The sequence below is a fragment of the Mus caroli genome, chromosome 7, assembly GCF_900094665.2.
Source record: "Mus caroli chromosome 7, CAROLI_EIJ_v1.1, whole genome shotgun sequence".
Taxonomy (NCBI): Eukaryota; Metazoa; Chordata; class Mammalia; order Rodentia; family Muridae; genus Mus; species Mus caroli.
The window spans coordinates 103,670,217-103,695,352 of record NC_034576.1 but is presented as its reverse complement, the minus strand read 5'-3'; the positions used below and the strand labels follow the sequence as shown (position 1 = coordinate 103,695,352).

Below are 25,136 nucleotides of genomic sequence, written 5' to 3'. Positions count from 1 at the left end.
CCTCGAACTCAGAAATCCGCCTGCCTCTGCCTCCCGAGTGCTGGGATTAAAGGCGTGCGCCACCACGCCCGGCTAGTCCATATTTCTGTACCTCCATTTTTTTCTCCTTTAGGTCATTCCTATAAAAATAAATCTGTTGGAGATGCTAAAAAATATTTTTTCTTATTTATGTGTATGAATGTTTTGCTTGCATGAAGGTCTGTGTACCATGTACCATGTACATGCATGATGCTCTTGGAGACCAGAAAAGAGTGCTGGACTGCCCTGGACCTGCCGTTATAGGTGATTGTAAGCCAAACCGACTAATGTAGGTGCTGACAACCAAGCTTTGGTTCTCTGGAAGAACAGCCGGATGCTGAACCGTCTCTCCAACCCCAGTTTTGTTCATTTTAAGAAAGGAGTCTTTCTCTGCCGTCAGACTAGCCTCAAATTTGCATCTTCCTACTTCCTGAGTGATGGGATTACAGGTGTGTGCCACCACACCCAGATCCCTGGGAGTAATCTGCTCACTGATAATGGCCTCTGCTGCTCTGGATCCCTTGTCGCTGGAACCCGGGAAGTGTCTGAAGCGGAGCTGGTAGCTGACCTCACTGCTTCTGATACTCTTGCTTTCCACACACGGGTGCAGTCCCCTATCCCACAAGACTCAGATCCAATGTTGGCCACCTCCCAGCTGAGCTTTGTGGATGCAAATGACTAAACCCAAAAGTCGGCTGAGGGTGAGCACTTGGAGAGAGTGGGTGAATCCAGCATTTGTGGAGGAGTGGATTGGTGTGTTAGTGGATGAGGTTAAGCCCAGCCGTGGGGGTGGAGGATTTCAGCCCACAGTCAAGGGGTGGGACGCCTCAGAAGGACAGAAAAAGCACAAGGCTGTGTGTGTAAAAGGACTGAGGCGTGGGCAATAGTGGGATGTCCCATGTGACAATGATGCCAGAGGCTTTTGAGGACTGGAGCAGGTGACACCTGCTCACTCAAGGAAAGTCACAAAAGGCTTTGAATGGAACACTAAAGGACTATGTTTTGTATGCCTCAGGGTGGTGGGGAGTACAGAAGCCAGATTTGGAGACTGCCACTGCCCTTAATGAAATAGGAGACCATGCAATGAGGAGCATGGGGCACGCTGCCAGAATGGGGCTCGGGCAGTCTGCCCTAGTGGAAGACTGTGGGCCTGGAGGCCTGGAACAGGGTGTTAGAGCCCAGGCCCAGATCTAATTCTCCCTACTGACCATTTTTTCTGGCTCCTGCATGCCACACCCATCTCCCATTCCAGCTATGAAGGGATCAGGAGGTAGCTCCTGGCAACTCCCCCATTACCGTGTATAGCTTCACTATGCTCCATCCATGCCTTCAGCCCAGCCCCACAGGGATTCTACGGTCAGGTCTTTGTGTCCACACAATGGTTGTCTTTGTCTTGAGCAGCCTCCTCCATCTCTGCTCCTCTCTATCAATCCCTCAGCCTCCCTCCCCTCCGCCTCTCATCTTGGCTTCCCTCACTGAGTCTCTGTACAACTCTGATAGTGTTGTACAGAAACTTACTTCTCTGACACAGACTGAGTGCTTGAAAAGGAGAATGAAACTATTAGGACTGGAAAGATGGCTCAGTGGCTATAATTGCTTGCTGCTCTTCCAAAGGATCTGAGTTCGGTTCCCAGAATCTATATCAGGTGCTCAGGACCACCTGTAACACCAGTTCTAGGGCATCTGATAGCTTTTCCTGACCTCTGAAGGCACTGCACTCAAGTACACACACACACACACACACACCTAAAAATAAAATCTTTTTTTTTAAATTAAAAGAATCAAGAAGCTTGGTATTAAGAGACTTGATACTCTTTCAAAGGATCCAGGTTTGATTTCCAAAACCCACACAGCAGCTTACAACCATCTAACTCAAGCCCTAGGAACTCTGATGCTGTCTTCCAACTTCCACGGACACCAGGCACACATGTGGTACACAGACATATATGCAGTCAAAATAGTCATACATATAAAACAAAATAAAAATTTAAAAAGAATCAAATTCTTGTCAAGAATACATCTATTAAAAAGTCTGCTGTCCATAGGTTGGGTTGTATGTGCATTTAGGGGCAGAGAGCTAACTCAGCAGATATAGTGTTCATTTGCAGGTGAGGGTCTGAGCTTGGAATCCCTGGGAATGACACCTGAGGTGGTCTCAGGCCTTCCTGTGCATGCACATACATTAAAGAAGTGATGTCCATGCTGACCCCTAGTCCGTCCTCATGCTATTGACTGAGCCCCTACTCATGTCTCTTCCCTCCTCCTTATCTGACTAGAAGTCTACCATTAGCCCATTTGACAGATGAGGAAAGAAAGGCCTGTGAGCAGGGCTGGCTTCCCAGTTGCAAGACAAGCACCATTAGTGCTTGTCTATTTTGTGACAAAGCCTCTCTATTATGTAGCTCTGGCTGTCCTGCAACTAACTATGTAGGCCAGGTTGGCCTTGAACTCACAAAGATCGACCTGTCTCTGCCTCCTGGGTGTTGGCATTAAAGGTGTGGGCTACCACATACAGCCTAGTGCTTGATTTAATACTTCTGTCAACATCTTAAAATTCTTAACTCACTGATAGGTGGATATTAGCCCAGAAACTTAGAATACCCAAGATACAAGATACAATTTGCAAAACATATGAAACTCAAGAAGAACAAAGACCAAAGTGTGGACACTTTGCCCCTTCTTAGAATTGGGAACAAAACACCCATGGAAGGAGTTACAGAGACAAAGTTTGGAGCTGAGATAAAAGGATGGACCATCTAGAGACTGCCATACCCAGGGATCCATCCCATAATCAGCCTCCAAACGCTGACCCCATTGCATACACCAGCAAGATTTTGCTGAAAGGACGCTGATATAGCTGTCTCTTGTGAGGCTATGCCGGGGCCTAGCAAACACAGAAGTGGATGCTCACTGTCAGCTATTGGATGGAACCCAGGGCCCCCAATGGAGGAGCTAGAGAAAGTACCCAAGGAGCTAAAGGGGTCTGCAATCCTATAGGTGGAACAACAATATGAACTAACCAGTACCCCCAGAGCTCGTGTTTCTAGCTGCATATGTAGCAGAAGATGGCCTAATCAGCCATCATTGGGAAGAGAGGCCCCTTGGTCTTGCAAACTTTATATGCCTCAGTACAGGGGAACACGAGGGTCAAGAAGTGGGAGTGGGTGGGGGAGGATATGGGGGACTTTTGGGATAGCATTTGAAATGCAAATGAAGAAAATACCTAATTAAAAAAAATTCTTAACAATCTTTAAACAAAGTATCCACATTTTCATTTTGTACAGAGTCTTGCAAATTTGGTAGCTGATCTTGCTTTGGGGAAGGTGGAAGGGACGTTTGCCAAGGCAGAAAATCAGGCTTCCTGCTCTCTGGGATGCCTCCCTGGAGTGCCTGCCTCCTGGCAGTGCCAACAGCTGAGCTTCCAGGATTCATTTGCCTCTCAAGCCCTGGCCCTGGTCAGGGAAACTTGAGGAGCATCACCCCAGTTCTGAAGGAGGGAAGGAGGGAGGGAGGCCAGGCAAGATAGTCAGCCCAGCTCTGCAGAGTGCGAGCCAGTGTAGACCCCAACACCAAGGCCCAGCCATGACCCACTCTCTTCAGGGCCTTTCCCCCCAAGCAGAGTCCAGTTCCAGAGTTAGTGGACCCACCACATACTCACTATACAAGCCTCTGTTTTCCTCCATGTGCCATGGGAATGGTAGCTCCTAACTCACAGGGTCCTGGTGAAGACTGAGATGCCTTAACACAGTCACTAGCACACAGAAGGGGAGCTATAAAGAGTCCTTCTGGAGGATGCTCAAGTGACAGTGACAGTGACAGTGGCTGGACAGTCAACTGTGGGTAGGACAGACTGGGCCCCACCTTCAAAGAGATCCCCAGCAGAGGGGGAGACAGTCACAGCACACTGAGAGGCATGGCATCTGGAAGGAGTCTTAGAAGATCAGTGGTTGGGAGTCAAGAGAAACAGGCCAAACAGAGAAATACAGGGGCAGAGGGAGTGGCCAGCACCCAGCAGGAGGTGAGTGAGGGTTCAGGGTTTCAGCCTGCCTAGCTAAATGGAAGCAGGAGAGGAGGCAGAGAGGGGAAAACCTGGAGTGGAGGCTCAGAGGCTGGGCTGCCTCGAGGGCAGAGGAAGCCCCCAAGAGAGTGTGAAGCAAAGTGTGTCAGAGAGCGGGGACAGAGGCACCATTCTGGGAGTAACAGAGGGTTGGAGGGCTGCATTAGAGGCTTGGCCAGGCAGGGACTCCCCCTCCTGCCTGCCTGCCCGCATCTTAGATTCTCAAAGCAGGAAGTTTTCTCATGGGATGGGGATGCCTGCCAGCAGGCAAATGCTTGCTCAGGGATGGAGAGACAGGAAACCTTCTAATGTGAGGTGGGCCAGGGGAGCCAGCAGACAGTCCCCTCCTGAACTCCTGGTGCTAATGCAGTTGCCCCTGTGGCTTCATTACACTTCACGGGGACCATTACAGCGCCTGGGCCTTACCATTAGCCTGCTTTGGCTGCAAGATTCAGGGAGACGCCATCAGTGCTGGTCTACCCTTCATAGGGTACTCACTGTGTCTCACAGAGCTTCCATTTCCTGGCTGGATCAATAGAGGTTCTAAACTGTTTCAGTTGTAAACTCTCAAGTTCGGAGTACGCAAAAATATGAATGCAAATGTACTCAAACTGGAATGCGCTGGGGGTGGGGGAGGGGGAGGGAAGTCTGCTGGATTTGGTGATCTACAAAATCTGAGGCTTGGGAAACCTAACCTCCCAGGCTCTTCTGAGAGGGGGTACTCACTCTGCAGACCCAGAAAGCTCAGGATGATGGGCAAGACCCCAAATACGGACATTTAGTCAGAACAGCAAGACAGGAGGACGTAACACATTGTGCAGAAAAGAAGATGGAGAGCCAGGTGTGGTAGCACATGCCTAGAATATCAGCTCTCAAGAGGCTGAGTCAGGAGGACTGCTGTATGAGGCCAGCCTGAATTACATGGTGAGTTCAAGGCCAGCATGGCCTACAAAGGGAGATCCTAGCTATAAACAAACAAACAACAAAAAGAGGGCTGAATCTTAGAAAGTAGACCCAGAAAAAGTGAAGGAAGACTTGAATCTGAGTACTCGGGCCTTACCAGGTCACCTGACATGATGTCATGTACCTTGGGAATGTCGTTTCTTTGGCTATAAAGTAAAGGGATTGGACCACAGTAAGTGTAAAGTCCAAGACTGCCCACTGTCCAGCCTGTGAGTCTTCTAGAGGCTAGGGTCTATCCTGGGTCCTCGGGGAAGCAGCAGAAAAAGACCTGACGGCTTAGAAGGGAGATCAGTCAAAGGAAATCCGCTGGGATTTCAATAACCTGAAAGACTTCCCTCACATGAGGACCCTAAAGCCACAAGGGTGGCTGTGGAGAGATCTAGGTTTCTGGAAGCTGCCTGCACCAGCTCCCATAGCCAGCAGAGGTTAGACAAGGAGCCTTTGTGTCTACGCAAAGGCCCCAGGAGGCTGCAGAGAGGCTCAGCCACCCAGCTCTGTGTATTCACCCTTCTCACTCTGGACAGGGCTGCAGATCGGACCCTTTCTGGACCCCTCCAGGGGCTGCGAGTGGGACTTTAGTCAGCTGATACACAACTAACAAGGTCTACAGCCCTTGGGCAGAGAGCAAGCTCCTCGCCATAGAAAAAGGCTTGTTCTGAACTTGTCCGTTTATTTGGCTACCCCAAGACTCCCTGGATGGACACGAGAAGTAAGATCATGGAAAGACTGGCTTCATTTCACAGAAAATGTGTCTTTCAGTGCTAAAGGTGGCCTAGAACTTATACTAACAGATTCCTGAGTCAGAAATGGGAGGGGGCAGACACTCATTCATCCACCCCTTCACAGGACAGCAGTGAGATGGCTGATGTGGTCCTTGCCTTTTTTGAGCTCAAACTAGGACAGGAATGGGGTTTGTGATTACAGAAAGTCTTCAGAGCAGGCTAGAGAGAAGAATTGAGGCAGTTCAAGATGAGAGATCAAACTAAACCAGGACTTCAGGGACCCGTTAGTGACCTGAACGAAGAGCAAAAGCAGACGGAGGTGGTGAAGCCGGCAAAGATTTCTGCTGGTACCAGCAGTCTGAAAGAACATCCATCTATCCATCCGTAAGTGACACGGGATGGGGCAGCAGCGGAGGGAAGGCTGAGGGTCAGTATAAAGGTCCATCGGTGGACAGTGACAGGAGCCAGGCCAGCACAAAGCAAACCTTGTAAAACTTGGGCGCCGCTGAAAATCGGTGAGCTAAGCAGGTGACCTCTGCTCAGCCAGGACGGTCGCCTTCCGCCTCTCCCTGCTCAACAGCCGTGGCGGACACGCTGACCGGCGGCGACACTGACCGACCGCGTCCCCAAGCGGGTGGCAGACTGGAAGCATCTGTTTGGAAGGGTTGGGGGCGGCTCCGGCGTCTGCCCAGAGTCTGCCCCGCCCTCCTGCTCACAGCCAGGCTGTGGGGTGCGGAGCCGGGCGGAGTAGGGCGGGGACCGCGGCACTTCCAGGCACGTGGGACCCTGCGCCACTCGGCATGGGACTCGGGCACCAAGAACAGCGGCGGCGGCCCTTGGAGGGCACCAGCGCAGCGGGGAGGTGAGAGGTGCCGCCTAGAGGGGAGCGGACACCAAGAGAGGTCGCCAAGTGCGGCCTGGGGACGGGAGCGCCGGTCGAGTCAGCGCCAAACAGGGAGAGCCCATTACGTGACTCTGTCCCGAGGGCTCGGGCTCCCAGCCCTTGTACTGCGCAAAACTGGGCGGTGAGAGCCAGCTGCCGGTGCGCTGTTGAACTTTGTTTCCTCTAGAGCGTGATCTCGGTAAGTGACATCCTGGTGTGTTTACCTGCGTACTGGGGGAATCTGTGTGTTAGTGGGCAAATGCGCACACCCTTAGGGTGTGAGTGACTGAACTTAGTCTGTGTGTACCCCTGGGGCGTAAGTCTGTGGGCTAAGAGACCTGGAAATCCTGGAGACTTCTTCTTGCGCTTGCACTCTTAACTCTCTCCCCAGAGTCAGTCTGGGTAGCTCACTCGGTGTCAGTGAGGTATGGGAGGCAGTGGCAGCAGCAGCGGCGGCGGTGGGGTTGTGGGGTTGGGAGTGGGGGGTGGGAATGTGGGTGTGGGTTGCTAGTGCAATTTCATATAAGGACAGTTAAGACTTTAATCTGTCTGGAAACTTTTAATCGGGCAGGTGGTGCTGTATGAAGGGTCAGGCAGAAGAAAGACAGTGTCCACCTCACTAGGGCTACAGTGTGTGTGTGTGTGTGTGTGTGTGTGTGTGTGTGTGTGTGTGTTACTGATCTCCTGGAACTAGACCCAAGTGTAGATCCTTCTGGGAACTAGCCTTTCCAGTTTGGAGATTTATAGGGCTAGGTGACTGCTGTGCTCAGAATGGCATCCCTAGAGTCCCTGGGTCAGCAGCCTTGTTTTTGGATCAAGTTTGGAATAGTGGCTTTTGAAGATCAGGCTGGGGCGGCAGGGAAGTGTCAATTACCTGTGGGTGGGAGTGGGAGGAAGGAGAGTCTGTGAACAGACTCTACACCGCTGCCAGTGTGGGTTCTGCATGAAGGCTGGGGACAAGCCCTGCTGCGGAGGTCTGCCCCTCTCCTCCTCCATGCTTTGGATACTCCAGAGTTTTGAGGACATGGGCAAGTTGGCATACTGGGTAATCCTCAGAAATGGCTGCCCAGATGCAGAGCGAGGTTGTGGCCTTTCCGGGATCCCTTTTGCCCACCTACTCCAGGCACCAGATGAGCATGTGAGGATGTCACCAAGGCCTCATGGGTGACACCAGGAGTTCTTGAATTTCCTGGCTGCAGTCTTTCTTTTTTAATTAGAAGTGCTTATGCTACTATTGCAGTGTTGTTGAATTGTTACTTGTTACAGTTTGTAAGAATCCCTCGTCTTATCCTCCTCACATGAGAAAGGAGCTATTACCTTTATTTTGTAGATCAGAAACTAGAGGCTTGGAGAATGTCTTCTCTAAGGTCACAAAGCCACATAAATAAAACCTGGGACTCCGCTTACCTGCCCCAGCTGAGGCCTCCCTGCCCAGGGCCAGTTTCAGGATGAGGCACTGCTACTTATTTCTAGGCTGAGGGGAGTTTGATTACTACAGTGTCTCACTCTATGTCCTGGATGTCAGTCTATGGACCAGGCTGACCCCCAACTCACGGAGACCTGTCCATAGCCTAATTCTGGAACTCTAGGATTAAAGGCCAGCACCACCATGCCTGGCTGCCCCCGGGAGCCTTTCTTTGGGTCTTTCTTGTGGCCTAATTGCCCAGCTGTTTACGGGATGACCACCATTATCCCCAGGTCTGCTCACAGGACCAGGAAGATCTTGCTGACCTGCTAACTAAGAAGTGCCCTCTGATGCATCTCTTCTCTCTCCTAACTGCCTTCCCTGAGCCTGTCTGTGCACCCTTTAACCTATAGTTTCCTCCTGAGATGCCTTTGGGTCCCTAAGGCATCAGAAGAGCCTAACGGGAAGAACATGGCTGCAAGACCCTCCTTACTCTCTAGAGAAGCTGCTTAGTTATATTATGAAGCCAGGCCATCTCTTTCTCACTTTGTCCTTATTATCTGGCACAGATGGAGCACATAGCAGGTACCAGGGAGTAGTTGGGAAATGAGCAGCTGGGTGCTGTGGGTATTCAGAAGAGAAAGGCCTTGATCCATGAAGAGTCACTGTAGTGGATCCCTCTGTCCCAAGACAAGGTCTTATGTAGCCTAGGCTGGCCTTGAACTCAGTGTGTGGAATGACCTTAAACTTCTAATCTTTCTGCTTCCACCTCTTGAATGCTGGGCTCGTAGGCATGCACCCATTATATTTGGTGCTGGCAATCAAACCAAGGGCTTCCCTGCATTCTAGGTAAACATTCTACCAACTGAGCAACATCCTAGTCCTTCAGTCTCAAGAGAGTGTAGCTCTCTATTGCCCTGTCTCCCAAACCCTAGGGCATACATCAATCTTGATATTGAATGAGCAGCAGGATTCTCTGATGCAGAGAGTGACATCTGGACCCTGCTGGGCCCAACTGGATCCTCCATTTTGGTGTCCTATCCCTGCCACTGAAGAAGAAAGGCCTGGGCACTAGGTCTTCCTCTGGCTTGTATGGATACAGTGTCCTGAAGAGTGCCTAGCCTCCAGTGCCATTTGTAAGAGAGACTTTGGCCAAGCCTGTGCTTGGGTTGGGAAGGAGGCTGACAGGGAGTCCCGAAGCAAGATGCTAGTTCTTCTGCCTGCATCATTATAAGTACGGTGGTCCCCTACTCTCCAGACTCAGGTACTAACCACCTTCCATGTGGTACCATCTTTGTAAACTCTGAGAATGCCTTCCCTTTTAATCTGGAGAATACGCTCTCAGCTTGGCATTTGAGCCCTTTCAAATGAATTCCTTGGCCCCCACACATTCCATGCCACATAACCATCCAAGCCAGCCACTCATGACCTACTGGCACTTCCTCAACAGCCTGTCCCCTCGCCCACTGAGTCTGGCTTGGATTTCCTCCCTTCTCTTCTCTGTCTTCTTCACAACCCTAAGTTATCTATTAAGGTCCAACTCCTTGGGAAAAGCTTCCACTGACCACCTCCCCAAGATACAAGTTGTCCTGACGGTGGCCCTGAGTTCTTAGTCCCTTTGTTCCTTTTGAAGATGGTTGGATCTCCCAAAATGACCTAAACATTCCTGGGTCTTTTCCCAAAGCTTGACTGGGCACTCTTCTGGACCTGGAAGAGTTAACCCTCTGAAGCCATGCCTGTAGAGACATTGGCAGCTAGAGCTTTGTGGCTCTTAGGACTGCAGGTTATGGTTATGTTAATCTGAGCACAAATACCTGGGGTTCTGAGAATCTCAGCCAAAGGCTTTCTAGAGCCACGAGAAACACAACTTCGGATACAACACCTGCTTCAGCAGGCAAACTGAAGGAACAGCATGGGATTCAGGCACTCTGGGATTAGACTCTGAGAGCTGCTGGCCTGGGAACATTCCAAAAGTGCTCCAAGAAGACAGTTTCCATCCCATAGCCTCCTGTGCATCCTATAATGTATGCCCAGATTCTCCCATCTCATAAGCTGGATGCTTCCTGCTCCTTCCCAGACAAGATCACAGTTTAGACCACGACCTCTGTCTCTGCTGGAGACCCAGGGCAGACACTCTCGTGAGCAGTGTTGTAGGATCCTAGAATTCAGTGTTTTCCTGTCATGATGGGGAGATATTGCCTGCAAGTCAAGTATACATCCTGCTTCCCATAAGCCCCACCCCAATCACTCCCATGTCTTATTCATTCTTAGTGAACTGCCCTGTGGATCTGTGACTCTTCCAGTTTGACCAGTAGGAACTTACACTCAGAGACAGGATCTGACTAGACCCAGACTACACAGTGTAACAGGCTCCAAGTTGGAGCCTGAGCCCAGGGCTCTTGCCTCTTGGGTCTCACTGGAGGCATGCAGGTGTGATTGGCTGAGGTAGAGTCCAGGACTTTGTGGTTCTGAGTCATTCAGCCCATCTCTGAAGTCCTGTACTGCACTCAGCTGAGCTGGGCCACTTAGGATCAGTGGTTTGGAGTCCTGCCCTGGTTAGGTAGACCCTTTCTCCTTAGGAGTCTCAGCTTTGAGCACTCAGTGCTGCCTCAGCCTCAGTGAGTGGCTCCCACAGCGGAGATTGTGGGAGGTTTAGGGAAAGTGCTGTAGAGCACAGGGACCTCGTAGGGGAGGCCTCATACCACACACACATACGCACACTCACACTTACACACACATTCACACACACAGACACATACATACACACACTTACGCATACACACACTCACACTTACACACATACATACACACATTCACACAGACACACTCACACATACACTCACACTTATACTTACAAACACATACACATATACAAGCATTCACATATATTCACACACATTCACACACATTCACACACAAACACATTCACACACACATACTCACACTCACACTTATACTTACACACACATGCACACATATAAACAGTCATACACATTCACACACACATTCACAATATACACAAACACACTCACACACACACACTGACACACTTGCACACATGCACACATATGAACATTCACACACATTCATACACATACACTTACACACGTACATACACATTAACACAGACACATTCACACACATACACACACTCACACTTATACTTACATACATACATACATTCACACAGACACACTCACACACACATACATACACTCACACTTACACTTACACACACATGCACACATATAAACATTCATACACACACAGACAGACACCATCTGATAACATCAGAGGTCACCCCTGAATTGTGTCCCCAGACTAGCCACTGTGCTCAGTGCTCATGATGTAATTAATATACCAGGCACAGCTGAGGGGAACTGCTGTCCTCTAGCCCCTTGGAGGACATTTGGGAGGGGACAGGCAGTGACTTCTTAATCTTCTGTTACCCTGTACTTCGCTCAGCCACAGGGGTGCTTAGTGGTTCAGGCCATCTTGCCCAGATTTGTGCTCTCTCCTCTCTCCACCCACCTGATACCTACTCATCTTTCTAACCACAAGTCAGGTGATCTTTTCTCTAGGAAGCCTCCCCCGACCACCAGGGCCTCCTTTCCCAGCTGGGCCTCCCAGGCTTCCTTCAAGCCTGGCACCCTGGCTGTCATTGTCTGTTTCTGGGTGTGCCGCCCTGACCTTGACAGCGAACTTCTTGAGAATAGGGAAGAATTTAAGCTTTGAGTCACCAGGTAATCTGCACTGGGGCAATCTGGGGACAGAGGGGAACGTGGAAAGCTCTGGACAGCCCCATCCCTTGCCCCCATCTCCCACCCCCACCCCATACACTCACCATCCACCCCTTCCCCCAGCCCTGAGGACAGGATGGGGTGTGATCTTAGGTCAGCCTGGCTGTACCCTTGCCACTGTGGCCTCACCTGTAATTCCTGCAAGAGTACTTGCTCCACGCATCTTTTAGGGGTACCCCATCCCTCCTCTCTCTGCCCTAAACGGCAATCTCCTCTCTTACTATTCTGTAATGTGAGTGTGGCTTTTTTATTGATCTCAACAGCTCACAAGCAAGTTCCGTTTCATTAAGAGGAGAGTGACCAGCAGGCTATGGGGTTGACAGCCCTGTCCAGCCAACAACTGAGAAGGGCAGAAGACATTCCCTGCCACCCTGTGCTCTCTCCTGCCTCTTGATGCTGTTTTAAGTCCAGGTCCTCAGTGCCCCCTCCCCAAAATCTCTTCTTGACAAAGGCAGGTGGGAAGCAGGGGTCTCTGATAGAACACTTTCCCCTGCCAGGCTGGACAGGGTCCACCAGCCTAGCAGGTGGCACATTCCAGAGCCACCCTAGCAAAGGAGCTGGAATGTTGTCTAACCACCCAGGAAATTCCGCTGCCAGACTAAGAGTAGCCGCTTCCTCCTCCTTTAGACTCACTAGCCTAGGACTAGTAAGAAAGAAACAAGGAGTCAGGGGAAAGGCCAGAGCAGAGGCAGGGGGTTCTACCCATTGGGCTTGGCTTTGCCTTTGACTCTCTGGGGGTCTTGATTGAGACCTCGAGCCTCCTACTTTGTGGTCTTAGTTTTTTTAACCTGAGAAATGGGTACATCTTGGCGTCATCCCAGTTGGGAAGTCCTGAGGGGTCCATCCCTGGTTCTGCAGGTTGGGACCTTCTCTGCTGGAGATGGAGCAGAGAGCCAGAGCTTGGGAGGTTGGAGTCAAAGATGAATGGGCAGGGGCTCCCTGGGGATGGGACTTGAACCTTGCAGGGTAGGGGGTAGTGGCCAAGGGCACAGCAGAGCTCTGTTTTTTGCTGCTTTTGTGGCCCTGGGAGGTTACTTTAGCCTGTTGGAGCCTTCAGATTAAATATGAAGAGACTTATGAAGCCACCTAACATAGAAATGGTTACAGAGAATGCTCAGCTCTCGAGAGGAAATAGATGGTAGAAGATGAGGGAAGCTGTTACTAAACGAGATGGAACAACGTGACTGCTTCAGTTGTACTGAGACAGGAGGATAAGGGAGAAGGTAAAGATGGCAGATCTTCTAGTAGGGTGGCAGGAACCAGTTCGGCTAGGACTTGAGGTAAAGCTGAGGGCCTTGGACGCTGCCTGACAGTACTAGGGAGCTATGGAGGGTTTGAGCTCACGGTGGTCATGTGATCAAAGGTGGGCATCAAGAAGACAATGTGACTGGAGAGTTAAGGTTGGAAAGGCAGGGCAGAGGGAGGTGAGGACTGCAGCAAGGAGAATGGGAGGGGTTCAGAGGGAAGGAAAGGTTGGCTCTAGGTCTGCATCGGGCAAAGGGCATAGGGAAAGGTTAGCCCTACATCTGCGCCAGGCAAAGGGCATAAAGGCACATCTAAGAGCTGCACTGGTTGAACTGGTAGGACTTGCTGAGTAGTAGGCATCTGATAGGGTGGAGAGTTGCCATGGCAACCTAGAAGGATGGTGGAGGACGTCTTCTGCCTTACTTAGCTGATTGGTTAGGTACCTCCTGAGGACAGACCTCAGGGGATGTGCCTGGATGGGGCAAGGTGAAAGGGGAGCTCCTTCATCTTGCCACCAAGACCTTGAGCAGGCAGCCAGATAGCAGCCCACAGTCTGGACCATGTCAGCCTGAGATGCCAGGGCTGGATGCATCAAGTCATCAGTGGCTGGAAGCCACTTCCCAGGCCCACCCTTGGTCCTCCTCCTGCAGCCACCCATCTCCTACTGCTCTCCTATAAACACCTCTAGCTTAGAGGCTCCACCGCCCCACTGTTAAGACAGTAAGCAGATGGGAAAAGATATTCATGGGGATGAAAGCATAGCTCAGTGGTATAGCATTAGTCTGTCATGCTTCAGGCCCTAGCACCAAAAAAACCCAAAGTGTGTATGTGTGTGTGTGTGTGTGTGTGTCTGTCTGTCTGTCTCAGTTACTAAAGCTTTCCTAGCATACCTGAAGCCTAGGTCATCTACCCCAGCACCACATAAACAGAATGTGGTGGTACATGTCTATAATGCCAGCACTTGGGAAGTAAGGATAGAATCAGAAAGGCAAGTTCATCCTCAACTATACAGTGAGATCGGCCTGAGATGTATAGCTCTGTGTTAAAAGAAAAAAATTATTCAGAAAACTTCTGGTAGGTTCTGGGACCCGTCCACACAGAGGGCTTCTTGCACTAGGCAGCTATCCTCTCTCTAGCATATGCCAAATAGCCTGTGCCTGCTGTCTGTGAGGGGCTCCCAGCTCAGCTCCATCCTTGAGTTTCATCCTCCATTAAATGAGGATTCAGCACAGGTAGCTTCCAGAGGCTGTACCAGGCCCCATCTAGACCATGTCAATATGTCCACTGCGTGTACACAGGAGTGTGAATGTGTGTGCTCTGGGTGTGTATGTGCATTTGTACGTGTGTGTTTGTGTGTGTGTGTGTGTGTGTGTGTGTGTGTGTGTGTGTGTAAAACACCTGTGGAGGAATGTCTAGATGTGGAATGAAGTGGAGGGGATTCCAGCTAGACACCTATCCTGGACAAAGGTATGTTAGCATTCATGTGCAGTATATGCTGGGCCAAGAGGGTATTGACCGTTTCCTGCTATGGGACTAAAGTGCAGAACCAGGACCAAAGGAAGGGACACTGGAGACTTGGCTCAGCTCTGCAAGATACCAAGGGAGATCTTTCACAATGCCTCCTTCCTGTTAAAGGGGGTGCAGAGAGTGAGGCTATGAACAGCCCATTCCTGGAACATATGAGTGAGCAGGGGATAGCAGGATGTGTGGGTGTGCAGAGGGCACTGTGACCAGGCAAGCACACCGAGTCTCTTCTTGGCTTCTTTGGGGCCACAGTTAAAGAAGAGGAGGCAATCCATAGGGGAAGAGAGAGAGAGGGAATAAAACATGGCCTGGTTGACAGATTCTGAGCCCACATTTGCTTCTTCATCTCTGGGTGTCTACAGGAGTCCTCCGGGCAGCTGCTTGCCTTGAAAAATGCTGGAGGCTGGGCGGGGGCCCAGGCCTGGGAACCTGTTCTTCCTGTTTCCTGCCTCAGTCCCAGCAGCTGGTCCAGACCTGTGCATATGTGAGTGAAGAACTGGAGCAGGCACTGAGCATCCTCACCACCCCAAGAGCAGGAGCTGATCAGGTCCAGGTGTGTGAGGAGAGACACTGGCTGGGGGATGGGCATTCTGTATGCATGTGCATTGAGTCCTGCTTATATCAATGTGACCGGAGACAGGGACCCTGCTCTGCTCATTTATCCCAGGCTCTGTTGAATTCAGGCTCTGGAGCCACACAGCCCTTGGTGTCAAGCCTAGTTGTTTCCAATTCCTTCCCATATAACCAAAACAAATAGCTTGCGTAGATATTTATACCAGGGACTGAACGCTGCCTTGTGGGAGCTGCTTAAACCTAATCCGATCCCCACTGAACAGGAAGGGTAGCAGAGGGGACTGCAGGATATGAAGCTGATGAGACAGAGCCATAGATGGGCCAAGCGAAGTATGGGACTGCCTTAGCCTACCGACCAGTCCCTAGAATGCATTCATAGACTGTTTCCGTGGCTCCAGAAGGGCAGGGCAAAGTCTTCCGGATTGTATTAAGGTTGACCAAGAGGTGGTGTAAGGATCCTTCTGGGGCAGGAGAAGGGCTTGGGTGGGCTGGGTCCCATGACTCCTGTGCTCAGTTCCTCTGGGTTCCCGTGGCTTCCAGTGCTTCATTTACCCATCCGTTCATTCATCCTTTCTTTCTTACAACAACTGCTTGCATCTTGGGCTGCTAGCTGGGCCCTAGGTACAGAGACAATCATCACATGGATCCAGCCCTCAACGAAGTATGTTGAGGAGGGAGTAGAAGGACAGATTGCCACCAGGCTGGAGAAAAGGGTTGAGGGGCTGGCGAACTGAGAAAGTTCCAGTGATTGAGAAAGAACCTGGAGAAATGGCTGGGATGTGTCTGTAAAGGATCATTCTGGGAAGACTTTTGGGACAGTCCGTACAACGTTAACAAAGATAATCAGGCCTGGGCTGGTTGGTTCACTTCTCCATTAAGCTGGGAGTTCTTGGGACACAGCCAGCAAGACCTGGGTATAGCAGAGCCAGCCAGTGTGAGAGGACCAGTGACGGAGTCAGACGGAGCAGTCTCCATAGAGCTGAGATCACTAATCAGTGCTAAGGGAGAGGACTGGGGGGCTAGCAAGCCAGCTTTCCAGGCTGGTGAGTTGGCCCAGGGAAGGAGAGGACAGGCAGTGTCCGTCTGGAACGGGGCCATCGTGATAGAGTTTCCAGCTGGCTTAGAGGGCAGAGGCCAGGATGTCTGAAAACAGGTGGAAAGGGAAGCTCCTTGGTTCTGGGGACAAGGAAGTTCCACCCCGTCCTTTAGTGTCAGAGATTCCATGGGCAAGGAACAGCAGGGAGCTAGTGACCTTGACTAGAGAGCTGGGCATGTGGAGAGCAGTGAAGGGCAGGAGTGGAGCAGACATGACGGGCACGTGGGTTAGAAGAAGCTGCCCCCTTTCTCCAGTGGGGCAGCGCTTCTCCTGAGGGGAGTTTGGCACTACCATTCTCCCAGGCGGGGATTTGAGCCCTGAGATGAAAGAGGACTTCTTAGCCGGGACTCTCATGTTCAGTCTGCCGTGCCCTGCGGTCCAGGTGCCCTGCGGTCCAGGATGCCTGCTCCCTGCCGGCAGCTGAAACTGATGTTGTTATTGTCGCTTTTGCTTTGCTTCCTTTTAGACAGAGAGAATGTAGATCTATTATGAAAAAGTGAGCAGAAAATTCCATACGGTGCTTCCAAAGGAGGAGCACTACAGTTTAAGAAACGCTTTTGTCGTTAAACTTGCGATTTCTTGGGGCTGCAGAGAGGGCCCAGCAGCTTTCTTGCGGAGGAGCCAGGTTTGATTCTCATTTGGTGGTTCACAACCATTTGTAACTCCAGCTCCAGAGAACCAACCGGATGCCTTCTTCAGCCTGCGTGACACAGCACACGTATATCCAGGCAGAAACTCATATGCCTACATTATAAAATTCATATTTCCGAGCTGAAAATGGTTCAGGGGTTAAGAGTAATTGCTGTTCTTTTAGAGGACCCAGGGCCCACATGGTGGCTCACAACCAACCCTAACTCCAGTTCCAGCAGACCTAACCTGCCTTCGGAACTCTACAGGCATTAGACACACACATGTGCACAGGTGCACACATGCAGGCAAGACATTCATATGCATAGAATAAATCAAAGGTTTTTTCTTTATTTTGAATCTGTCTAATAAAATAAGATTTAGCTGCACGATCTTGCTCTCTGTAGCCATACTGAATTATTAGCTCAGGAAAATGAAGGTAAAAGAAGCTGACAATTCACTACCACATTGTATTAGGTCAAGTCTTGCCTTGGGCCCCTTTGGGTAAAACTTTTCTACTCTAGCCCAAGAAGACTTGTCATTTTCTTATTCGTGCACATACTTCATGCCTGTTGCTTATTTGTTTTGTGTATATGTCTGTGGTACACATGTGCCACAGTGCCCATGTAACGGTCAGAGGACCACTTGGGAGAGTCACTCCTTTTACCAAGGTGGGGTCCTTGGCCTCGGGTCATTAGTCTTGGCAGCAGGTGCCTTTATCAGCTGAGTCATTTCACCTGCCCCTCACTGTTCTGAGACAGTCTTTCTAGGTAGCCAGGCTGGCTTCAGACTCCTTCTGCTCCTGCCTCAGCCTCCCGAGTGCTAGGATGGCAGATGTGGGCCTCCTCACCCTGGTCTGAAAGAGCTCTTAGTGGCCACAGGGTGGAATTCAGAGAGAAAGAGAGATGGCTACTTGCCCTCCAGCCATTCCTTGTCCACTGGCTGGCCAGGCCCTGTGATCAGGGGCAAAGTACAAGCCTCAAAGATGGTAGAAAGTCATCGGGTGCAAAAGGTACCAGGGAAGGCCCAGAAGAGCTAAACTTACTCCTCTAGAGAAACTCCCACTCCCCCCCTCATCCCACAGCAACCCCAGACTCCCCTGTGCTCTCCAGGAAGGTCACTGCCCCATATGGTTGTCCCCTCACAGGTTGAGAACAGGATTGCTCTTTGCAGACGTAAAAGGACCAGAATATAGCAATAACACTTAAAAAAAAAAAAAGTTGAGCCAGGCAGTGGTGGTGCACATCTTTATTGTCTGAACTTGGGAAGCAGAGGCAGGTGAATCTCTATGAGTTTGAGGTCAGCCTCAAGTTCCAGACAGGCAGGGCTACATGGAGAAACCCTGCCTCAAAAACAAAACAAAACAAAACCAAAAGGTTGAACAAGGGCTAAAGAGATAGGTGTATTGTTGGTTAGGATCATTTGTGGTTCTTGCAGAGGACTGGGGTTCTGTTACCAGTACCCACAGAGAGTGTACTGGTTTCCATAGCTTCAGTTCTAGTGAGTCCCCTGAGCTCTGCAGGAACCAGTCACACACATGGTGCACAGTTATAGACACAAGCAAAACACTCATACACATAAAATAAAAGTTAAACATTTAAGAAGAAAGATGGACAAGAAACTGGGTGATGGAATAGGGGACCCTTGCATATACCCTCCAGTCCCCAGAGACTAGATGATGGGTTTTGAAGCTGAGAGCTCTTGAGGACTTAGGCATGCTGGATGCGCTGACCAGAAAAACTCAGTGGGCAATGAGCACTGGGGTGCAGCAGAGGGTCAGTCTTGAGGCCACTTCCTATACTTTGAAATTGTACCCTTCTGGGATCCCCAGATCTCTGTCCCAAGCCTCTGAGTCCTCAGTCTTGGACTATCTGATCCAGGGGTTTAGAGCAAGGGGGTCATTGGGTTCAAGAGTAAGTATTTTAGACTTTGAAGGCCATGTGGTCTTGATCAGAACTGCTCAGCACAACAGATGGGCATGGCTGTGTTCCAACACTGCTTCTCCTACAAAGACAGGCTGCTGGGCTGGAGTCAATTGCTCACCCTGTTGTGAAGTTAGAATTGCATGATGTTGGTTTCCATGGATCTCACAAGTTTCTGGGGCTTTAGGAGATTCTGGGTGCAGGAGGGGGTGCAGGTCACATGACAATACAAGTTTTGATTTGGAGCTGGGCAGTGGTGGTGCATACCTTTGATTCTACCACTCAGGAGACAGAGACAGAGGCAGGTGGATCACTGAGTTTGAGGCCAGTCTGGTCTACAGAGTGAGTTCTAGGATATCCAGGGCAACACAGAGAAACCCTGTCTTGTGGGGAAAAAAGCCTGGATTTGGGTAAACAAGTTTTGTTGTTGTTGTTGTTGTTGATGATGATGATGATGATGATGATGATGGTCTTTGGGTTGCTTTGTTCTGTTTGTTTGTTTTTCAGACAGGGTCTTACTTACTATGTAGCCCAGGCTACCCAAGCAAACCTTCAACACACAATTCTTTACCTCTGTTTCCTAAGTGTTAGGAATATAGGAGTGAGTCACTACATCTGGCTTAGGCAAATCTTTAGTATGTGTGTTGGTAGGGTATGAACCCAGGGCCTCCTGCATGCCAAGCAAGTGATCTATCACCAAGCTATACCTCCAGCCTTAGGCAAGTCTTAGCAAGTCCCCTCCACCTCTGAGCCCAGTCATGACGGCTTTCTTACCACACCTCCCTTTCCTGCAGGGCAATGGCAGCAGACCTGGAACCCTGGAATAGCACCATCAATGGCACCTGGGAGGGGGACGAACTGGGCTACAAGTGTCGCTTCAACGAGGACTTCAAGTACGTGCTGCTGCCCGTGTCCTATGGCGTGGTGTGCGTGCTCGGGTTGTGCCTGAACGTCGTGGCTCTCTACATCTTCCTATGCCGCCTCAAAACCTGGAACGCCTCCACCACCTACATGTTTCACCTGGCAGTTTCGGACTCTCTCTACGCAGCGTCCCTGCCGCTGTTGGTTTATTACTACGCCCGGGGTGACCACTGGCCATTTAGCACGGTGCTCTGCAAGCTGGTGCGTTTCCTCTTCTACACCAACCTCTACTGCAGCATCCTCTTCCTCACCTGCATCAGCGTGCACCGGTGCCTGGGGGTCCTGCGCCCTCTGCACTCCCTGCGCTGGGGCCGGGCCCGTTATGCCCGCCGGGTGGCTGCGGTTGTGTGGGTGCTGGTGCTGGCCTGCCAGGCACCCGTGCTCTACTTTGTCACCACCAGCGTGCGGGGAACCCGGATCACTTGCCACGACACCTCGGCCCGAGAGCTCTTTAGCCATTTTGTGGCTTACAGCTCCGTCATGCTGGGTCTGCTTTTTGCTGTGCCCTTTTCCGTAATCCTGGTCTGTTACGTGCTCATGGCCCGGCGGCTGCTCAAACCGGCTTATGGGACCACTGGAGGTCTGCCTCGGGCCAAGCGCAAGTCTGTGCGCACCATTGCCTTGGTCCTGGCCGTCTTTGCCCTCTGCTTCCTGCCTTTCCACGTCACGCGCACCCTCTACTACTCCTTCCGATCACTTGACCTCAGCTGCCACACCCTCAACGCCATCAACATGGCATATAAGATCACCCGGCCGCTGGCCAGCGCCAACAGTTGTCTAGACCCCGTACTCTACTTCCTAGCAGGGCAGAGACTTGTCCGCTTTGCCCGAGATGCCAAGCCACCCACGGAGCCTACCCCCAGCCCACAGGCTCGTCGCAAGCTGGGCCTGCACAGGCCTAACAGAACTGTGAGGAAAGATTTGTCAGTCAGCAGTGACTACTCAAGACGGACAGAGTCTACACCAGCTGGAAGTGAGACTAAGGACATTCGGCTATAGCACCTCAGTCAGGTGTCAGTTTATGTAGAGGAGCTGTAGGGGACCAAGGCTTGTTAAAAGGGCTGACATCCTCCGATGTGGATCAACAGCTCTCACTTGGCAAGGGTTCAGGATACTCATCTTGTAGTCCCAAGAGTAGCAGGACTCCAAAGTCCCCAATCATTTGTATGTGTGAGTTGGGAAAACCATATCTTAAGAAAGGCAATGCCACCCGACTCCTATGCAGACAGCTGCCATTCCTGCCGAGGTACCTAGGCTGAGGTTTAGCCTCCCAAATCCAAGGGAGAAGCAGGCTCAGAGAGGACACAGCTCTGCCTAGTACAGGCTAGCTACCTGGATTAGGAGTAGAATCACAAGGTGACTGGAGGGCTCTTGTTCTCATGGTGATGTAGGATGGACCTGGGCACGATGGACTTAGCTCAGAGGAGGACCCTCAGGCCAAGAGACAAACATCTAAGAGCTAATGTCAGGTCCCTGGAGATTCCTCTGGGCTGGCAGCAGGTGGGAACCGTAACTTAAATGAAGGGCTGTGCTACCCATTGGGCCGTGCTCTGGGGCATGACCTGGGAAGCTGTCACCACCCACACAAAGGCCTGTTATCTCTGCCACCTGCCTTCCTTCAGTAGTAGGAAGTCTTGGACGGGATGTGTGTGTGGGGTGATCCCTCCTCAGTCCCCCAGGTCAACCCTGCCTTTCAGCCACTTGTTTTCTGTATTGTACTGTGCCAAGCATGGAGAAGAGTCAAATAGGGTTCTGGTTCTTGGGGTTCCCCAGTTCACAAAACCTCTCATGTGCTGGCAAATGTCAAACCATTAACTGAACTGGGTTGGGGAGGGGCTTTTATTTATAACACTGCCAATCCCTGTGGTGCAAGCAACCCCACTGTGGCCAATCCTATTTCAATTTCAAATTACCAATACAAAGGCGAACCCATTGCAAAATTCCTGAAAAATCAACTGGTTCTTTTTTCTGGGCTCGTGGGGGAGGGTAGTGTAGCTGATCAGGCTCATCTCGGAGAACCAAAGGCAGACTTCGAATTAGCCATGTAGCTGAAAGTGGCCTTGAACCTCTTACCCTCTCGCCTCCATTGACAAAGTGCTGGGATTACAGGTAGATGCCACACCTATCCAACAACTGGTTCTTAAAAGCAGATGCAGGGTACTTCAGCACAAACCATGCTGACTAGCTGGGACCGTGTGAGCCCCAGTCAAGGAGGGGTCCCTGGAATGCATGACAGTGGACCATGCCAGCTCTGGAGTTTAGGTAGGAATGGGCAAAGGTGACAAGCCTCATGATCTCAAGGACAGGAGGTCCCTGTAAGGACCCTCTCCCCATTCCACCCTGCCCATCTCCTCTATCTCCCCTCTCCCCTCTCAGCCATTAAAGCTGAGGCATAACTAGTTGTTCTCTGTGCATTTTGTTGCTTTGATTTGGAGTCTTGCAATGTGGCTCAGAATACTTAGAATCCCTGGGCTCAAAGGACTCATTACAACTCCCCCAAGTAGCTGGTTTATGAGCACAGTCTCTTTATACAGCTCACCTCCAGAGCACCCTTCAATGACAAGAAGCCATCACAGGCCAGGACCCAACTAATGATTCTGCAGTGTGTCATTCAGAGTCACCTGCCCAGCAGAGCGTGAGATGCCCACCCCACACATTCGATGTTCATACTACAGCTAATGTACCTGGACCCCCTCTGAGCTTCGGGAACGCCCACTTGTGGAATGCCCTGGGTCTTTCTTGCAGGCCTGAACCTATCTCTTTCTAACCCTGCACAGACAGGGCTCAGACAGTTTATGGGCAGACCAGACCCTTCCTACAGATAAACTCTGAGCTGTGCTGAGCCCTGGAGGCAGAGATGCATATCATGTCTTGGAGGGGCCATCACTGTTCACCTGTGGTAGGGGATAGGGCTATTTTCACTGTGTCCCCCTAGTTTACACACACACACACACACACACACACACACACACACACACACAGCTGCTCTACAAACTGCAGAACTAAGCACCCACATGGATGGAGACCACACTGTGGCTTTCCGAGGACACAGAGCCTAGGAACACTTCTCACCACCTAGTTCTGTGGCAGCCATGGGTAGTAATGCTTCCTAGGGAACCAGGGATAGGTCTCCGATCCCACCTCCAGAAGCCAGTCAGATTGCCTGTTCCCATGGTGACCAGCATCCAGGCCACTTGCCTGGCGGGTAAGATTCCTGACCCTTCTGCCTGGTACTATTTTCAGCCCAAGTAAGACCAAGATTTTCCACCAACCCTGGACCATTGTCCAGCAGTGACGTGAGGTGACCTGCCTATGCTCAAAATATCTCCTCTTACCCTTTGGGCCTCCCTGCCCACCCCTCACCCTCACACCATGTTCCAGGGCTACCAGGTCCTGAAGGCCACTGTGAAAGGGCACAGGAGCCACATGGCTACTAGACCAGGATCCCAAGGGTTGTCCAGCCCAGCTGCAGACTCAATGCCAGAGAGGGGAGAGGCCATGGCTAAGGTCAGCGTGGTTCCTGGGCATGAGCCAGGGACTTGGGCTGCTCCTGTTACTGTGCCACCCCCTCCATATAGGTCAGTGACTTCATGAGTGTCCTGTGCCCCCTGAACAGCCCAGCTCTCCCATCCCCCCGAGCTGGGAACTGTGATCATGGACTTAACACAGGGAAACTAGAATGGGGCAGACTTGACAAACAGGGTAAGTGCTTACTGCTCTCTACAGTTGTTCTCAGCTAACACCAAGTAACCAGGAGTGACCCTCCTATCCTCTAGGCCCTGTGTCCTATGAAAGCTGCATGCAGTGGCTTAAAGAAAGCTTCCTGAGAGCAAGCCACAGTGTGGTCTCCATCCATGTAGGTGCCCGGATGGAGGGGAGGGACTATAGAGGACACTGATACCCTTGCCCTCCAAGATTAGAAAAGATTCTAGACAACATGTCCATGCCTGGTGGCCCCAGTCTTGGTACACGTCAGCCACTATGCCAGTTCCATCTACATTCATCCTGGCAGAGTTGGGCTTATGTATTTAGAATGGATCGTAGAGGCTGGAATTCCTGTACTGGCCTAGGTCTCCCACATGATTTAGTTACCCATCACACCCAGTCCATGACATAGATATTGTTAGTGCTGCTTAAAAAAAAAAAAAAGTTGCAAAAAGGCTTGGTCCAGGTAAGCTGCAGGTAACACAGCCAAGGCTGTGTCAAGGAAAAGTTCCTATCTCCAAAGGTCCCCAGGGATTCTCTAGCGTCCCACACTGCCACAGGTCAGGAGGCTGTGTCCGTGTTCTTTCCCATGATTCAGACCTAGACAGTAGTGTGGGGAGAGGGCTCAGCACATAGATTTGGTTTGAAGATCACACCTCCTCTTCCAACATAGCCCCTTGAGCACATGGCTCACTCCATCTCATAGCACCTGACTTTTCTCATCTCAGTGAGATACAACCTCCCATGCCGACTCTTAGGAGGCTTACCTCAGACTGCACACGTGTACATACACATGCACACATGCACACACGTCATTTAGTCCAGTGTCTGCCACCTAGAAAACTTTATGTATATAATGCTAAGGGACATAGAGATTAGCTCTTGGACCTAGCTCTCCCAGAGCCTGGTCAGCAAGTGTCTGGGACCCTAATCCCCTGGGGAGACCAAAATCCCCACCCCCACAGGCTATGGAAGGAAGGTTGCAGGTCCATCCTAGAGAAAATATGGCCTCAGTTCTGCCCTGCCTGCCGCTGGGCGGCTTCTAGGAGCACAGGCCTATGTGTGTGTCCAGACCCTTGCCTGAAAATGGCAACCAAAGGGGGATAGCAGATAGTGAGAGGGAGAAAAGAGGAGAAGAAAGATCCTAGCCACCCTCAGAGAGGGCTTGCCTATCATCCTCTGACTGCATGTGCCTGCCCTGGTTGTCTATAGCTGCATCTCCATTCCATCAAGTGCCCTGAAATCTGGAGGGAAAGCATTGACCTGGAGGTGGGTCATAGAAGCTTTTGCTGTGTGACCTAAGCCGCTCCACTTGCCCTTTCTGGGTGAGTCTGGAGGTGTTGTTTCTAAGTTCTGGTTCTCCCATCAAAGCATTAAGTGTCCATACCATAAGGCACAACAGCTGTTCTGTAAGGATTGAAAAGCCTACCAAGAGGTAAAGGACTCCATTGCTACCACACAATGCCACACCGTATCACACAGTAAACTGCTTTTGTAGGAGAAGAGGGTAAGGTAGCCAGGCTGACTTGGCTGCAAGCTGAGCTGCCCCAGGGGCAGAGAAAGAAGAACGGAGCCCAAGGGTCAAAACCTACTGCCCTCTGTCCATGTTGGCAGGACCTGGGCAAGCTGTTTCTGTTCTCTGGGCCTCAGTTTCCCCATACTTGGCAACTGGCTC

The 25,136-nt window shown here is 51.0% G+C and overlaps 1 protein-coding gene across 2 annotated transcripts; it reads left to right on the top strand.

The window, feature by feature from the left end:
* Positions 1-6,385: 6,385 nt before the first annotated feature.
* Positions 6,386-22,152, top strand: P2ry2 (purinergic receptor P2Y2). Of its 2 annotated transcripts, XM_021167157.2 has the most exons (3): positions 6,386-6,842; positions 14,980-15,170; positions 19,630-22,152. In XM_021167157.2, the coding sequence occupies exon 3, from the start codon at positions 19,634-19,636 to the stop codon at positions 20,753-20,755; it is 1,122 nt and encodes a 373-aa protein (XP_021022816.1). In that variant the 5' UTR covers positions 6,386-6,842; positions 14,980-15,170; positions 19,630-19,633; the 3' UTR covers positions 20,756-22,152. The 2 variants fall into 2 exon arrangements, with proteins under 2 accessions (XP_021022816.1, XP_029336047.1); XM_029480187.1 differs by lacking the exon at positions 14,980-15,170.
* Positions 22,153-25,136: the final 2,984 nt, after the last annotated feature.